Genomic DNA, 17624 nt, shown 5'->3' with positions numbered 1-17624 from the left:
TAACCGTAGGTAGGTTTAAGATGGGATATACGATCATACTACTCAGTCCGATCACACAGGACATGAGATCAATCGGAGATGAAAGGGGTTTGAAATGTTCAAAAATCGGAGCTTGAAAGGTTAAAGAGAGAAGACAAAAGAGAGGGACCATCACGGTGAAGCAGGTGTGATGATATATGTTTATGACGTGGACGAGAGATGCAACTCCGTCAATGGACAGAGAGAGAAGATAGTTGAGGTTGGACCTGAAATCGGAGATTGAAGCAGAATGTGAAATGTGGAATGTAGGATATAGGACGCAGGAACAGAGAAGGATGAAACGAAGGGCGTGAGGAGAAAGAGGGATACCTTCACCGAGAGTATAACACCTAAACCGAAGAAGGATATCCTCCTTTATATTCGTCGGAGGGGGAGATCAGAATGCCAGAGGGGGGATAGGAGAGGATGACAGTTTCTCCGATTTGTTCAAAATCAACAAAAACAACGACATTGAACGCCACCCTATTAATCCTCTGAAGACGAGCTACAAAGCTCAAAGGGAAGACACGACATCTCAGTTGAAAGCTGTACTCACACGTTGAGAAGTATACCTGACAGAGAAAATCTTTCACTAAAGACCTATCCACAGTGTATTTGATATCACTTTCTCCTTCTAATGATCTAACGAAAGAGGTATCGTTCGGACTGTCTTGTTGGTCTGACAGGTAGATAGTCGATGAATATCACGCGAGGGCGAACGATCAACGTTGACGTAAGGCTGACTCGTTAGAGTTGAATGGAGGTAGGTAATAGTTGATAAATGGGACAAAGGATGTTTGTTACCAAATCAGATCGCAAAAATCGATAGACCTGGATATCCTGTCTTGACAGCTATGAGCTCGAGCGTTGATTGATATTCCAAGAGGAGGGACGATCTGATTAGATTCCAATGAATATGATGATGTGATGGCCCAAATTCCAGACGACTACGCGTTGGTGTTGTATCACTCGGTGAGGTCGATCACGGTAAGTGTAGTTGTGAGTGTTGAGTGTTGAGCGAGTGAGATGGTTATCGGAATGTTGTATGTGTTGAATAGCAGTGAGTGGTGACGAGTAGTGCTGTGGTCATTGGTCGTTGGTAGTATAGTTGGCAGTTGGCAGTGGTGGTGGTGGTGGTGAGGGGGGTTGAATGAGGGTGAGATTCAGGGTCCAAAATAGCGAATGCACCCATGACCAACTCGTGAAGATGAGGGGCAACTAGGAAATACGAGTGTCACTTGAATCTTAATCTCTTAAATCGGTGTGGCAAACAGATCCCTTTGTTACATAATCACTCGCCATGCCCAGATCACAGACCTGACTATGTCTCGGGGATATGAAACGTGGCGCATCGCCAACCGGAAAGGGAGAATCAACCTATCTCCGCGTCAACCCATGCAGATTTGTCGGCGACCCCCGCTGTTCGTGATAGCCGGTGGCGACTGATGCTGAGTTTCAGTGAACAGAACAACAACGAGACAAGTGAAATGTACAGAAGTACAACCCATCTCGACATTACATTACATCATCAACACAACGTCCAGTACTCCCTCGATCCTACAGGTCATAGGACAATAATGATACTGGGCCATTCATGAATGCAAAAGCTGATAGGAAGCAAACATGTTCTCCTTTCCCGCTTTCCTCACTAGCTTTCCTTTCACCTTACCTTCCTTGCCTTCAATATCCCTTCCAGCTAATATACAGAGGAGGTTCTTGTCATATGTGTTGAAGAGATCCTTGGGTAGATTCGTCAAGGATGAAGCGCTTGATGCGGAGAGGATTCAAGCTCAGCTGAGTGAGGGTTGGGTAGAGATTGAGGGATTGGAAATAGATATCAATGTAAGTCTACCCGATGATTTGACGATTGTGGAATGGAGCGAGTATATCGCGACCAACTTATCACAGCTCAACTGATACGATGCTCCAATCCACGATCATAGGAAATCAACTCCCTCATACCCCCTGCTGTACCTCTCCTCCTCACGTCAGGTACTTTATCCAAAGTAACGGCTCGTGTACCAGTTTCAAACCTATGGTCGGATCCCCTATGTCTCACACTTGACACTCTCACGCTATCTTTCGACTTATCTAGACCCTCTCCATTATCAAGCAACAAGGGCAAGCAACCATCTTCGTCTTTCTCCACCGCCCGCTATGAGCTCCATCGCGACCTCGCAGAATCAGTCACTTCCGCAGCGGACGATTTCCTACATCAAGAGTTGGATGCATATGAAGAAGCTGAATTGGATCGATCGATAAGACAATCGCTGGTGCTCAACGCAACAGATCCATTCAGCAATGACGAAGTGCCGGGTTCCTTTCCTTTTGGTGGACCAACCAGTCCAGGTCTAGATGGTCAACCTTTACCCGCTACAGTTGAAAGTACCACCGTCTTAGCTGGATTGGTGGAACGGATCTTAGCGCGATTGGAGTTTAAGATCAAGAACGTCAAGATTCAAATAAGGTTCGACGATGAATATCATGGAGGGATTCTCGAGGTTCTCGTAGCAGAAATCAAATATGCTGATGAAAGTCAAACTCAAGCTGAATCAACAGAAAACGATAATAGCAGGACGACGATTCGGTCAATCCGACTTTCAGGTGTTACCGTTCATATGCTTCCTATACCAACAGTAACAGTAGATTCATCTCACGTCTCGTCAATCAGACCCACATTTACTACTACTTCTTCCTCAAGATCATCATCTATATCATCAACCTCCACCTCGTCTTCAGGAGGGGAATATCAGGATATGATGATGTCTCAAGCTGTCGTAGATCTTAGAGAAAGTACGATGTCGAACCTCAACTCGGATGCTAGTGTCTATCTCAGTGCTATCAGTGAGAGACCAACTGCAAGTATACCTAGTATACCTGAAAAAGCTATATCTGAAGAAGAATCAAGTAGATCGGCTACCCCTACTCCCCCAACTCCAGTCAAGCCGACATACCAAAACGATAGATTACTTATGACTCTCGGTTCAGAGGATATAGTTTTACGAATGAAGACGACTCGTCCATTGTCGTCAGTCGCATCTGTACCGGTGGCATCCCCGGGCTTACCGCCATCACCCACATTTCCACGACAAGATCTCTCCGCAATACCTCATCGCCTTCCGTCTGTTGACATTCAAATTTCAGTTGGTACAATTGCATCAGTCATACTCCCGGACCAAGCAGCTACCATTCTAGCTGCTTTGCAATATGCGACGAAACCTTTACCAGATGGGAATAGCTCGACCTCACCTGCCAGTCAAAGCTCAGCGACTCAAGCGGGAGCTCAGCCACAATTCACAGCTCATGTGCAAATGAAAGCTCTTTATGCAGCCATCATATACGACATGTCGGCTTCATCCGACCCACGTTTCATCGATAGTCTTTCCTCGTTCTGGGTTAAGCCATCAACCACTTTCATACCCAATGGCCATCTTCGATTACGCTTGGATACGTTCGAAGCGCATTATGCGACGAAAGGTTCTTCGGCTAGACCTCAGGCTGTGTCCCTACCCAGTAGGCAAAGCCATCCTAATACTACACGTCTTCCTCGACGGTCATCCACCATCACTCGTCCTGGTCCACCTCCACCTACGCTCATGGTCACTCTTCAAAACGCCTCGATATTCGAATATTTGGCTTCTGATACCACCACCGGGGATCCTTCGGACGTTCCACCCGGAGGTGCTTTCCCTGTACTCCTATTCGACACCAACTTACCACGGCAATACGAAGTGGCTCCTGGTGTTTCTTCAAGTCCAAGTTTTTTGGGGTCTGCACAAGGCAAGATTACCGCTGCCATGGGCAGTCCACCGGTATTCCCAGAGTTCGATTCGGTCGATTGGCGGAATTCTGGTCTGCAGCGAAAATCAGGAGGGAGTGAGAAACAGTGGAAAGTCAAACAGAAGGGCAAAGGAATTCTCAAGGGTACTCATCCACCTACAGCAGAAATCGACGAAGGGCCAGTAATGAGTCTGAAGAAAGAGCTAGTCCCGAACACAAGTGAGTGAATATCCGGAAGTTCCCCAAGAGTATTGTTTGATGATGGGTTTTAGCCGCGACTATATCATTCAATCCGATCCACGTGTTCCTCGATCTGTCACTCGTGGAACGGCTCCTACCAATGCTGCGAAGTATCGCCCCTGCCATCCGGTCAACCGCAGAGCCTGTGGTGGAGATACCGCCATTCGGTGTCCGATCTTACTATCGCTCTTCAGAACCTCTTCGACAGAGAACAACAGAGTCAATTATTGACGATCTCGACGCTCAAGCTTCTTCGTATTCTACCATTCAAGCCTCTTCACCCAACAAGCCTATAGTGGATATCAAGTGCCCCTTGGTCCGACTGGATATTCGCTGTCCTGCTCCGATCAATAGAAGAGGTACTTGGGGTGACGGAGGCCACCTAAGATCGGGCATAGTGACTCTTGATATGCACCATCTCCGAGCCAGAATTTCGGCTGCGAAGGAACAGGTAGATCAGTCAAGCAGGAGAGCCGAAAGTGGGGAGGATGGCACTAAGGTCATGTGGGAGAAGATGGTCCTGTTTTTCTCCCGGGCCCCAGGTATGCCGACATGCTTGAGACGCTATGTCAGAGCTGACCCAATTGCAATCACGGCAGAACGAAAGTCATCTGCATTCATCGTCATAGGACCACTTGCACCTGACGCAACAGACATCGACGTTTCACCCTTGCTGCCAAGTATCGAATTGCGCTCGTCCACTTCACCAACGGAGAGCAAGACCACCTTCATCACCTGTCGTATACCCTGTGTACAGGCCAAACTCAGACAACAGACTATCGAGGGTTTGCAATTCTTCGCTGATGATATGACGCATTGGCTAGATGGGGCTTTCGGGGATGGATCAGCACCCAAGCCTCGAGACGATCTCAAGATGATAGGAAGTAGGTTCTTCGGTGCTCCTGGCTCTACCAGAGGTAGTTCTTCAGCATCCAGCTCGACTGACGACGAAGACGATGAAGATTTATCAGCTACCATTCTCAAATTGGAAATTAGCGAAACAGACATATCGTTATATGTACCTAGAACTGAAGGAGGCGAGAGGGTTTTAGCACTGAAGGTTAGCGATATGGATATTGGAATCGAATCGAATGTAGCTGGAAGGCATGAAATGGTTTTCAACCTATCCCTTATGGACGCTGAATTTTCAGATAAGACTGATCCGCTTAATCCTATCAAAATATTAGGACGTACCACGCCATATACTCTGACAAGCCAACAACTTCCATTGATCCGAATACGATTTTCGTCTCTTACCAACATCGTCACTTCCACCAAAGAGACTGGTATTTCAATAACTCTGACATGTCTCACGTTCTACCTCAAATCGATCGATTGGGCAATGGACCTCAAAAGGTTCGCCAAAACGCCTGAAGGGGTGTTTGAAGATGTCGTACCGTCCGAAGTCACTCGGATCAAGTTGTTCCTTCAGGACTGCTCAGTACACGCTACGACTCCGACTCTAGGTGGAGCGGTGGTACTGGTCCTTGGCTCATTGGATGTTGGGACGGACATCAGATCGGATGGGGATGATAATGAGATCAAAGCCACTGCAGGTAGAATGGCGATCTTGGCTGTAGATGATTTGCGTGCGGTGGGCGAACTGGGTGTGGGTGTGCATGAATCAGCAGAAGTTTGGAGAGTAAGTGATACGTCTTTCTTACTAATTTGTGATCAAAGCTGATGTAATCTATCATGAGCAGAAAGCGGGTTACGCCCAGTTGATAGAAATCATCTCGGTGGACGTACACTGTTTACGGGATTTGACTGGGACTGATCAGATCCTAGTGAGTCGTCATCAATGTGCGAAGGCTTCCAACGTGTTGTCGTAGCTTATGTGGATGACCGACACAGCTGGAAATCCTGCAAACTCAAGTAAAAGTCACTGCTTGTGCCGACTCCTTAGCCAGCTTTGGTAATTTAGCGGGAGATTTCGCCAAACTGATACCGCCAAAACCGTAAGTTGATCTTTACAAAGTATTCAATTCGGTGTGCTGACATACAATCGACAGGACACCTTTGAGACCCGTTCGATCACCTACTAGCCTCAACCGATCTATCAATGTTTTTGACTCGATCGACGAACAAGCTTTCAACCTCATACCTGATATAGTCTCGGGAGCAGATATGATCGAAGATGATTTACCCACCAATCTCGATTATCTAGATAGAGCTTCACGAATGCGGACCAGTCAACCTACAATGGACCGAACGACTGGGGAATCTCTTAGATCCTGGCAGACGGATGAAGGTGAAGGCGAACTTGGGGGTGAAACAATCAAGATCTTACTCAATGAGGGATTTGATATGGACGAGAATTATTGGGAGAATTTACCAGTTCTGAATAAAGGTTATGATGACGAGTAAGTCGTACTTTTATATCTCAACAAAACGATTTGAATGGCTTGTTTGACTGACTATGATGATCGTTATTCAGGTTACAAATTGGCAAAACCCGTATACGAGTCAACGAGTGTAATATCAAGATACTCTTACATGACGGATACGACTGGCAACGAACACGAAAAGCGATTGAAGATGAGATCCGAGCTGTCCGACGACGACTAGAAAAGATCAGACAGTTATTGGCTTCCGGACAAAAAGCAGATGAATCGATGAATTTTGAAACATCGACTAAATCAGTATTGTTCAATTCGATATACATCGGTCTAGAAGGAAAAAACTCTTCAGAAATGAATAACGAAGCTTTAATAGCTGCCATCGATGAAGAGTTGGATGATCTGAATGAGACCGAAGTTGAAAGTACCGCCAGTTCTTGGCAGACTTTACCATCTACTGGTGTACCTGGAGGTGGTGTACGACAATCTATAAGAAAGAGTAAAATGAGATTAAAAGGTAAAAAATTGTCTCGATCGAAAAAGCCTCAAATCGAAATCAACCTTACATCCTTACGATCTTCAATCGATTTCTTTCCATCCACTTCATCGAGACAGGAGATGATATCATCCAAGATCGAGGTGAAAGTGAAAGAAATGGAAATACTTGATCATATCAAGACGTCAACGTGGAAAAAATTCTTGATGTCGATGAAATCTGATAATAGGGGTAATGTAAGGGAAACTGAATCAGATATGATTAGAATAGAATTGAAGGGGATCACGCTTGAAGAAGGAGGTGAAGAGGAGTTAAGATTGAGGGTAAGTGAGAATTGTCACCCATCTCGAATACATTGAATTGTAAACATGGTAGAATGTATTGCTAACATACATTTTGATTCACTTGATAGGCTAAAATCCTTCCACTGCGATTACATGTAGATCAAGATGCCTTAGATTTCCTCAAACGTTTCTTCAGTTTCAAATTGCCCACTGCGTCAGTATCAACTACACCAGTATCGCCAACTAAATCGAACGAACCATTCTTACAACATGTGGAGATATTCCCTATAGAGTTGAAATTAGATTATAAACCCAAGAGAGTAGATTTCGCCGCGTTGAGAGAAGGTAAAACAATAGAATTGATGAATTTCTTCCATTTTGATGGAGCTGAGATGACGCTGAGGCATATCACTTTGTCGGGAGTGAGTTTGTCGCTTCTACTTCACGCCAACACTTAGTTTGACCACTGACTATTGGATTTTGATCACATAGATCACTGGATGGGATCGTTTAGGTACTACCCTACAGGACTTATGGACTCCCGACGTGAAAGCCAACCAACTTGCCGATGTCATATCGGGTGTGTCGCCCATTCGATCAATCGTCAATGTCGGTTCTGGCGTAGCAGACCTGATCTTATTACCTATCGAGCAATATAGGAAAGATGGTAGATTAGCCAAGGGTGTACAGAGGGGTACTAATTCGTTTGTCAAATCAACTGCAATGGAAATGATGAAATTAGGGGCGAGGTTGGCAACAGGTACTCAAATCATATTGGAAAAAGCGGAAAACGTCCTAGGCGGACAAAATCAAAATCTCAACAATCTTGTGGTTCAACCTATCCCCGACTCCTCGATCACCTCTATGGAGCATTGGGAAAGGGATGCAGGAGGATCATCATCCAGTGAAGATGAACTTGACCATGAAAGAGAAGTGCGACCCGTATCTAGATATGCGGATCAACCCGAAGGTGTGAAACAGGGTGTACAAGCGGCTTATAAGAGTTTATCTAAGAATGTCAACGCTGCTGCGCAGACTATCTTGGCTGTTCCTATGGAAGTTTATGAGAGGTCAGGAGATGATGTGAGTTCCGGTTTTTTACCACTTCATGACTATCGACATACTGAATTATATCGTTGAAGCGTGATATTGATGCTGATGACTGGATGGTATTACAGGGCCCACTTAGAGCTGTCGTAAGGGCTGTACCGATCGCAGTACTGAAACCGATGATAGGTACTACCGAAGCTGTCAGTAAGACTTTATTGGGTATGAGAAATAGCTTGGACCCATCGGCGAGAAAAGAGTTGGGAGATAAATATAAATAGTTTAGCATTGATATCGTAAGTTAGTTTGTTGTATATATTGTTTCGTTTTGTATACGACCAATATCGTGATTGATATAATCCATTTAGACTCAGTCTTGGCCCGGCTGTTAATATGTATATGTTGTACTACAATTATGAATGGCATCATGAGAAACATTGACAAGAAAAAGAATGCACACATAAGGATTAGATGCCGTGCGGAGCAGTCAGTATGAGTTTGCCTTCGGTGTATTTAATGAGTAGTCGACATTACATCTACTTACCTGTGCAAGCCAAGTCTTAGGTGAAGAAGAGGATGGATCTAGCGTCCGGACTCTCCTGTTTCAACACGTCCGCGTAACTTTCTAGTCGAAGCTGAGTATGTCTTCCTAGCTCAGTACCTATACAAAACTCTGTATGCATGAGTGCATCAGCCTTCGAAATGATTTTGACATCGCACCACAGCCGCACTGAAACTCTCGAAAGTATGAAGTTCGTTGAAAAGATTGACTCACCAAAGGATATGTTAAGAAGGCTTTACATAGCTGACTTGCCAATAAGTGTACTTATATATGTTAAACGCAGATATCATGACTGGCTTTTTGAACGTCTCTCATCCTTCCCTATCTTCAAGTCAGATACGCAGAAGTCTTTTATCAGTCATATTCATAGATTCGTTGTTTCCTTGTGACAAGTGAGCCAATCTCCTTATAGCAATCAGTGGATGTTGATCGCTAACATGGTTTGATCAATATATAGTGCCTTCAGCGGATACCGAACACACCAGCTCATCTACAGATGCATACTCTGTGAACCTGGTCCCTGTTCCATTCCATGAATCTACCTCGTCGAATATTCCCCACGTGCTGCATTCTACCTCTTCTGGACGTTCACCGTCTAGTCTTTTCGACTTGGTAGATCACAGGTGAGTGAAAAGTGCGCAATGTCATGAGGCTATATCATGCTGATGATGTTGTAAATACTCCTTTTAGAGCTTCTGAGGAATTGAAAACTATGACGTCTTTGATGGCGCAGATGATCCAGGAATCTAAAATGTCCAGCCCCGAGAGATAGTTGAACAGTCTTACCCCCAAGCTTCAAGATCTTACATTTACTCTCCTTTCATTCCTTCAAGAGGTTATGAGCCTACGAAAGTGAATCAGAAGTACAAGCTATGAGAAGATGAATGGGAGAATTCTAGTGTGATTTTCTTCTAGCCAAGTATATTTACCTTCATATTATGACCTAATGAAGAGTATATTGAAAGAATAGATTCTGAATCAATCATGCATCCTCGTAAACCTCGCATTGCAATCACAAAGAACAAACTTGACATCCTCAATAGACTGGAACACTCCAAGAAGCATGGTATCGCTCTAGCTTGGGTGAGCAGTACCGAATTATTAGAAAGGACGCAAACAACGGAAGGATCAGGTTGCAGAAGCCACATTCACTGCTTGATGTCACCATCCTTTCGTGTCTTTTTATGATCTAGATTGATAGCAGTGAACAATGAAGGGGCTATTCTTATGTCCAGACAACTTCCATCCTACAATATCAATAGTGCTTCTCATGATTCTCAAAGACTATTTCCAGCGATGAACCATGCATGTTTTTTCATATATCAGTCATCAATCGACATGCGCTGCCCCGAGTTTTTTATCCCATTTGCTATACGACAACTCATTTCCCCACTTCTGTCAGACACTCATAATGAATAACAAGGACAACACTACCAAACCCGGATCTACCACCGGTCAACCCTCGGTGGACTCATCGAAGAATGAGGTTGATAGTTCAGTTCAGCAATCAGAGGATAATCAGAGCTCAAAGGACACGGTGATTTTCGTCAAGCTCGATGAAGCTTGGAATTATATCGATCCGATCGATAATCCACCTCACCTATTTGGACCTAAGAAGACTACCGTATGGAGCGCAACGTCAACCAACGGGTAAGCCCGCTTCCCCTTCTACAGGACCTGTACTGTTCTTAACTCCATTTACCATGTTGTACTTGACTCATGTGCTTACGTTCAACGATGACCCTAGGGAGCAAAAACTCTTCGTACCTTTTAGTAATGAAGGGTTTAGTGAAGAAGAGCTCACTGAATTCAGGAATGACCTAGAAGGTCTGGGAGATTTTTCAGTTTATAATCCTTAGGTATTGATACTGGATTTATAAGACTGCACTATCACCCCTATAAGGTAGTGGCATTCCGAATGTACGATGAATTGGGCGGCTACAGTCCAGCATCAATGGTCCCTGTTGGATATGTGTTTCGATATTGGGAACATGGTCCATCACTCAATGTATGGCTTAGGTGGACGAGCAGTACAGTATCGGTAAGTACACCATCCTGAAGCCACTGCAATTGATTCCCACAGGGTGCATACCTGAGCGTATGATATGATGGAAGGCATAGAAGCTTTCAAGTTATATTGGACCACAATGGTCGTCATTCCAAGTGCTGACTATATTCGCCCATCGCTGTGCATGCAGTACATACTGTATTGTGGAGTACATGCTATAAAGGAAGGTAGCTGGATTTCTGAGAGGCTCACACAAAGGATGTTACTTATATGATGTCGACTCATGAAGTAACATCCTTTCTACACGAGATACAACATCGATCATGTAAACTCCTACATTTGACACTTGCGAATATACGATAAAACGACCAGTGATTCCTGTCCATCGCTACAATCCTCTCCGATGTATAATCCATTTTGTCCCTCTCTTGCCAACCATCCCATATAAATAATATTACAATATGAGTACTCAAGGAAGTCAATCAAATTCGACTACCACCAACGATGACACCTCGATGACCGATACTGCTCAAGCACCCTTAACGTCTAGACAAGCAAGACGAAGAGCCAAACGATCGGGGAATAAACCTGCCTCTGGTTCCTCAGCGTCTCGTCAAGGTTCTGAGTCTACACCACTTACCGAGGAATACCTTCGAGATAATCAAGGTTCTTATTCATCCAGGTCGGGCGTTGATATCCGAATGCTGCTCGCTAAACTTCCGGAACATCGCGGATCAAAGATGGACGAACCGCTTATGGTAGTTGAGGGGATGACCATTCGAAGGCGAGATATTATCGAGACTAAGGGTCCATCCACAGTTAATTCCGGGTAAGTGCGAGCACGGTACTGCAGCTTACTCTACCTTGACTTCAATGAAATATATATCTAGCAGAGCATCGAAGCTGATGTTGGGTGCTCATGAATAAAGATGTGAGAGTATCTTTTTCGATTACTGTCGGGATGGGGTGACCGGACGTGTGGAGATTCCCACTGAAAGAACATGGACAGGCGCCTGAAGGTCTGCCACACCCAAGTACTATACGTACAGCTCGATGTTTGAAGTTGGTGTCATACAGTAGTATGTGACCTTTGACTTCCAGAGGAATTCTGGTTTCAGTGATGCATTACTTTTGTCTATCCTATAATCTATATTCGCCGGATTGTGGTGCTATAACTCACCAACAATCACTGCCCCATGACAGACACCAAACCTCTGCTTGATGCACCCCCGCATTCTGAGGGATTCCGTCTGATCGATCGGAATGACCCAGACCTACAGGTGAGTCTACTCTACCCAGAAAGTCGCAGACCGGTCATCCACAACATCCTTGGATGACCAGCTGGGTAAATATCCTTAATTTCAGGTGGTGTTCGACAAGCTATCTTCGAAACTCGTCAGTCGAAGACTCGGCGGACATTCCAAAAGGTATTACCAGCTGCTCTCCGAAAAGTTGCTCGACCACCCGTGGTTCGCAGTGGCTTCATTCCATTCAGCTTGTGATGAGTGTAAACACTCTAGAAAGTCGGAATACAAAGGTTGCATCGTCATGACCGATAAGAATGGTGTACCGAATTTTGGTGAAAAGTAAGTGTGAAAATGTACCAGTCGAAACCGACAAAGATGATAAGGAAAGATGGTTGATCTTCTCACGTCAGATGCCTTCGTTGTTATCTCAACAAGCATTGTTGTTCACTCGCCATATCCCGACAAAGTATCAGTCAATGTCGGGTGACGGAGTCTAAAAGAAGAGAAGAGCTTCCTACCAACGTAAGCAAATCATCATCCAGTGATGGACCCAGTCCAGTCCCCATACTGACCATCTTAATTCTTTCTGAAAGCATCTCATTCGACCTCAGAAATACTTTTCAGAACAACTTGATAAGCTCAAACCAGGTCATCCAGAACATCGACAAATGGTGGAATTATCGAGAGATCTAGAGATGATCCAACAGGTAAGTGTGTGTAGCGCAGAGAGATACCAAGGTGGATAACATCCGAGATGATTGGCAGGAGTTGCACAGATCGAAGCAACAGTCCGCACCCCGAGTGAGGTCTACCACCATCCGGACAGAAGTGGTACCTATCAAACAGAAGGATGAGATGATCGATCTCACGGATGATAGTTTAGAGAGTTCTGATTCCGAGGGTGATTGTGAGGAAATAGTTGACCAGCTGATGGTGTAGTGATGGAGAAATTGAAAAGGCAAAGTGGGTTGTGTTAGAAGTGGAAAGGAAGGTACGGGTCATACTTTGTTATGGGTATCAGCTGACGTTATGATAAATCGATAAATTCATACCACTCTAACGACTTGCCAAAATTTCTGTATTTGATTTGATATGATGTATCCCTTCGTGAGGTCTCTTGTCCTCGAATCTCTATCCCATCCCATCGGTTCTAGAACTCCTTCAACTTTACTCATACATTCGACCGCTTGCGTCCACAATAAAGTCACTTTCGAATCATATCCAAGTCTTCTTTATCTGCACAAACATCCCTCAAATCGTCTAAAAGCTCTAGAATAACAATGGATCTATCTTTCTCATAATTCTCAAGGTTAACTTCTAGATCCATATTCTTCCTGATAAGATATTCGTTCTCCTTCTCCATATTCGTAGATTCCTTCTCAGTACGTTCCAACTCATCCGTCAGATTGGATACCTCAGGTCGTTGTATAGTTTTGAGCAAAGTGATTTCCTCTTTCACTCTGGACAACTCTTTAGCTGTTGTCAAGTGGTCCTTGAACTCCTTCTCCAATTTCTCCCTAGCCCTCTCGTACTTCTCCTTCTCTTTAGCCAGCTCATCATCCACCTTGCTATATTTTCTCAGCAGTATATCGTTTTCCTTCCTCAATCGTCGTATTGACGATTGAGCCATCTCCCAATCCTTTTTCGTCACTTGATGAGAGCTACGTTCTTCCTTGAGTGACGATCTGAGTGACTGGTTCGCCCTTTCCAAGGATGTCTGGTATGCACATAGGGAATCGAGTTGTCGCTGGGCACTGTTGACTTGATGGTGAGATATGCTGGTAAAGTCATAAAGGGATGAGAGGATCGATTCGAGCTTGGAGGTTGAGTCATGCAGCTTGATTCTTTTGTTCGTATGGAGATGTGATCCGGGGTTGGAAGGGGAAGGGGAGTGTGGTGGTGGTCTGGGCCGTTTCAGAGGTGGTGAGGAAGAGGAAGAGGATGTCATCGTGCAGTGATAGGTAAGGTACATTCAATGAAGAAAAGAGAGAGAAATAGAGATTTGAGTGAGTAGTAGGTCAGTGTCAGTGTCAGTGCGTGATGAGGTGCAAAGGACCATCCATCCTTTGGATCATGTACCGTATGTACACAACGATACACATCACGAGTTACATGCACATATATATTGATTCACGAGACAACAAGTAACTACAGTATTCTTTTCGTTCGTTCAATAAAGCCCATTCCCTTGCAAACCAAATATTACTCATGCATCATCCTCAACCTCAACTTTCACGGTTACTTCCTCATCCTCCTCTTCAACTTTTACAGGTATATCATCGTCCATTCCAATCCCATTCTCATTATAGTCCTCTTCCCTTCTATACCACATTCCATTCCTAGCAATATTCATATTTAAGTTCTCTTATTCTCCACTTGAGAATGAATTCCCTTGCTCGATATACATCATCATTATGTTTGAGATCCACTTTCAAAACATCCCCTTCCATTCGAGCATTCTTGATTTGTTGCTGTAACTTGAGATTCTGCTCAAGTAACAACCTATTTCGATGCTCAGAAACATTAAGTTCCCGCCTTAATCTCACAATTTCGTTCTCCATTCGATAACTATGTAAGAATTCAATTTGAGGAGGAATAGATACGGATTTGTATCCGGATCTGAAGGTATGATTGCTATTGTTATTGTTATTGAAGCTTTCATACTTATTCACTTGCTTTACTTCCTTAGATCGATCATATTGAGATGTTCCATGGAGGTACGATTTTAATTTAAGGTGTTTGGGGGTATATGGCATGAATCTGGGTTTATCTTTACCATAGTTGGATTGAATTTTACCGATAACACCGTTGTTCAATGGAGGGGAGCTTGCATACCACTTAGGACCATCAGGTGCGATATAAGAAGATGACATGAAAAATGGATTACTTTGTTCGGGTCGAACATATCGATCAAAAGTATCAATATGAGGATTCATACTGGGTGGCGACATCCCTTTTCTAAGTGACATATAGCAAATCATCAACTTGAAATATAGTATGAACAATATTTAACGTGTGGTATGGAAGATGAAGAAGAAAACCTCAGTTTGACAATGCGTCTCGTTCTTATATACCAGGTATCCAGTAGAATAAGGTTGACCATGCACAGCTTCTCTACCACCACATCTCAGCAAACATTACTGTTCTGTAATGTTCAAACATCGTCATGGGAAAAGGGAAAATGACGAAATTAATTGGAAACAAAGTTCATCTCAAGGTGCCACATGGAATAAGTGATGAATATAATTCCAAGTCGCATGCATCTTGTACCGCCAATGCGGTGTACTGTGTCTTACTTTCTCTCTATCTCCACTCCTCCACCCCCCTCACTCCATTCCGTTTCCACCTATCCCCTAGATGGACCCCTTCCCTTCACCGGGTACGACCTTCTCACCCTTTTTCACCCTCTCGATCAACTCCCTCACACCCTGCTCACCACTGACCTTATGCACCCTCTTCTCGAGTGTTTCCAACTTCTTCAACTCATCAGGTAAGACGATTTCTCTAAAGTTGAACTCGGGGAACTGTTGGGGATTCAAGGCGAGTTCGACAGCAGAAGAGAATTTAGCTGGGTGAGCGGTAGATAGAGTGATCCAGTATGAGTCGGGTCTATACACACCCATAACAATAAGGAATCAGTAATCGGTGACATCCGAAACAAAGAAAAGGAATTATACGTGACGTACGACTTCTTCTGGGATCTTTCGGTTGCTGCTAGACCAACGGCAGTATGGGGATCAACGACGTATGGACCGTATTCCTGACGTTTATAGTATTTTCGAATTTCCTCAAGGGTCTAAAATCGTGAAATGTATCAGCAACACAACTGATAGAAAAAGGGTTCTGCACCCACCTGATCATCAGATACTCGCTCTGACCAGAAATCCCTCCCAGCAGCCTCTTTGATCTTCTCGCCCAAATCGACTTTGCCGTTCTTTTTCAACTCGTTCATCCATCCATTCAACTTTTCTTGAGCTCTTGATCTATCCTCTACTTCATCCTTTGTAGGGTTTTCTAACGTCTCCAGAGCGAGATAATAGAGTAATCTCTCGAAATTACTCGAAAGGAGAATATCCATCGCAGGAGAATGAGTAGATTTGACTGAACTTCCTCCTGCTGAAGTAGCTTGTTGACCATCTGATGATCCACTCACAGCGGCGGTTTCAGGTGCTTGTCCAGCAGTATTCTCTTCAGCTTCGTATCTACCAGTTCTAAAGAATCTTTCTAAGATATCATTCTCGTTGGTAGCTACTACAAGATGGTTCATTGGTAACCCGAGTTTTTTAGCAAACCACCCAGCTAATATATCCCCAAAGTTTCCTGTAGGTACTGTAAATTGAATATCACCTGATTCTCTAGCTTCGAAAGGTAATTGGAAATAAGCCGAAAAGTAATATACGATCTGAGCTAAGATTCTAGCCCAGTTGATAGAGTTGATCGCTCCGAGCCGATGGGTGGAGTTAAACTGTTTGTCAGAGAAGAGGGTCTTGACGATAGATTGACAGGTATCGAAATCTGAGTTTTCGACTGCAACGCAATATACGTTTTCGTCTGGGACGGTAGCCATCTGAGCTTCTTGAATAGGGGAGATTCGTCCGTCAGGATAGAGGATGAAGATGGTGATGGATGGTTTGGATCGAAGACCGTAGATTGCGGCGCTACGAAAATGCCATGTACAAAGGTAAGCTGGAGCGACACAAACTCAAAAATTTGAATGATGTGTATGATTCTCGAGGGAAACTCACGATCCGGTATCTCCACTCGTGGCACCAACAACAGTCAACTCCTCTCTCTCCTCTTTACCCTCCTTCTCCAAAACACCATTCCGTCTTTCTAAGAAATACCTAAATAGTTCACCAAGGAACTGCAGAGCGACATCCTTGAATGCCCAAGTGGGTCCATGCCAAAGTTCCAATACCCATTCTTTCTCTCCTGTCTGTCTGAGCGGGGTGGTCTTATTTGATCGGAAAGTAGAGTATGAAGTGTTGATGATTGATTTGAGGTCTTCGGCGGGTATGACGGAACGAGGGATGAACAACGATAGGATCTCGAATGATAATTCGGGGAAGGAGAGGTTGGACCATGATGTTTGCCAGTCTGATGGTAGTGAAGGAATGTGCGAGGGAATGTAAAGACTGCATTCAAAGTTCATGTCAGTAGTTGAAGTTACGATGAGGTTTAAACTAGCAGTAAAGTAAAAACAGTAATGACTCACCCTCCATTGGGTGCCAATCCAGTCAAAACGGCCTAACACACCAAACACGAATCAGCAATTGACACTTCACCATCCACGGTTCGCGATTCGGGGTAATACCGAAAACGATCCAAAAATCTCACTTCTTCAAAGGACAAAGTCTCACTTCCTCCTCTGGTGGAGAAGTATCTCATCTCAGGTTGTGACATTTTGGCTTCGAGGGGTATGTATACGAGAGATGATGTGATAAGTTATATGTGTTACAGTTGTTGTTACTTTTACATCTGGTATTTCATCTTTCATCTTTCGTCCTCGCAAGCGCCGGCTTTTTTTTTCCGAGTCAGGTGAAAAAGGACGTTACGTAATTGAACATTTCAATGCATGTTGATTCATCTCTTCGTGAGTCTAC

General features: G+C 44.2%; 7 protein-coding genes across 7 annotated transcripts; 4 read left to right on the top strand and 3 right to left on the bottom strand.

Annotated features, from left to right (window-relative positions):
• Positions 1 to 1641: 1641 nt before the first annotated feature.
• Positions 1642 to 8485, top strand: L199_008562 (uncharacterized protein; the record flags this gene model as incomplete). The annotated part of the gene is made up of 11 exons (XM_064894242.1): positions 1642 to 1860; positions 1962 to 4017; positions 4071 to 4580; positions 4638 to 5680; positions 5742 to 5825; positions 5893 to 5996; positions 6051 to 6401; positions 6476 to 7196; positions 7286 to 7579; positions 7650 to 8240; positions 8336 to 8485. 11 exons carry the CDS (start codon positions 1642 to 1644, stop codon positions 8483 to 8485), a joined length of 6123 nt encoding a protein of 2040 aa, XP_064750314.1.
• A 1692-nt stretch (positions 8486 to 10177) lies between these two features.
• Positions 10178 to 10625, top strand: L199_008561 (uncharacterized protein; the record flags this gene model as incomplete). The annotated part of the gene is made up of 2 exons (XM_064894241.1): positions 10178 to 10416; positions 10514 to 10625. 2 exons carry the CDS (start codon positions 10178 to 10180, stop codon positions 10623 to 10625), a joined length of 351 nt encoding a protein of 116 aa, XP_064750313.1.
• Positions 10626 to 11235: 610 nt separating this feature from the next.
• Positions 11236 to 11791, top strand: L199_008560 (uncharacterized protein; the record flags this gene model as incomplete). The annotated part of the gene is made up of 2 exons (XM_064894240.1): positions 11236 to 11603; positions 11704 to 11791. The coding sequence occupies 2 exons, from the start codon at positions 11236 to 11238 to the stop codon at positions 11789 to 11791; spliced, it is 456 nt and encodes a 151-aa protein (XP_064750312.1).
• Positions 11792 to 12322: 531 nt separating this feature from the next.
• L199_008559 (uncharacterized protein) lies at positions 12323 to 12960 on the top strand (the record flags this gene model as incomplete). Its single annotated transcript, XM_064894239.1, has 4 exons — positions 12323 to 12360; positions 12432 to 12543; positions 12615 to 12728; positions 12787 to 12960. 4 exons carry the CDS (start codon positions 12323 to 12325, stop codon positions 12958 to 12960), a joined length of 438 nt encoding a protein of 145 aa, XP_064750311.1.
• Positions 12961 to 13225: 265 nt separating this feature from the next.
• On the bottom strand, positions 13226 to 13969 carry L199_008558 (uncharacterized protein; the record flags this gene model as incomplete). Its single annotated transcript, XM_064894238.1, has 1 exon — positions 13226 to 13969. One exon carries the CDS (start codon positions 13967 to 13969, stop codon positions 13226 to 13228), a length of 744 nt encoding a protein of 247 aa, XP_064750310.1.
• A 258-nt stretch (positions 13970 to 14227) lies between these two features.
• L199_008557 (uncharacterized protein) lies at positions 14228 to 14957 on the bottom strand (the record flags this gene model as incomplete). Its single annotated transcript, XM_064894237.1, has 2 exons — positions 14228 to 14383; positions 14451 to 14957. 2 exons carry the CDS (start codon positions 14955 to 14957, stop codon positions 14228 to 14230), a joined length of 663 nt encoding a protein of 220 aa, XP_064750309.1.
• A 417-nt stretch (positions 14958 to 15374) lies between these two features.
• On the bottom strand, positions 15375 to 17424 carry L199_008556 (threonine synthase; the record flags this gene model as incomplete). The annotated part of the gene is made up of 6 exons (XM_064894236.1): positions 15375 to 15630; positions 15708 to 15817; positions 15875 to 16679; positions 16767 to 17156; positions 17237 to 17268; positions 17359 to 17424. 6 exons carry the CDS (start codon positions 17422 to 17424, stop codon positions 15375 to 15377), a joined length of 1659 nt encoding a protein of 552 aa, XP_064750308.1.
• Positions 17425 to 17624: the final 200 nt, after the last annotated feature.

Source organism: Kwoniella botswanensis, chromosome 3 (assembly GCF_036426115.1).
Source record: "Kwoniella botswanensis chromosome 3, complete sequence".
Taxonomy (NCBI): Eukaryota; Fungi; Basidiomycota; class Tremellomycetes; order Tremellales; family Cryptococcaceae; genus Kwoniella; species Kwoniella botswanensis.
This window is presented reverse-complemented; position numbering and strand designations above follow the sequence as displayed.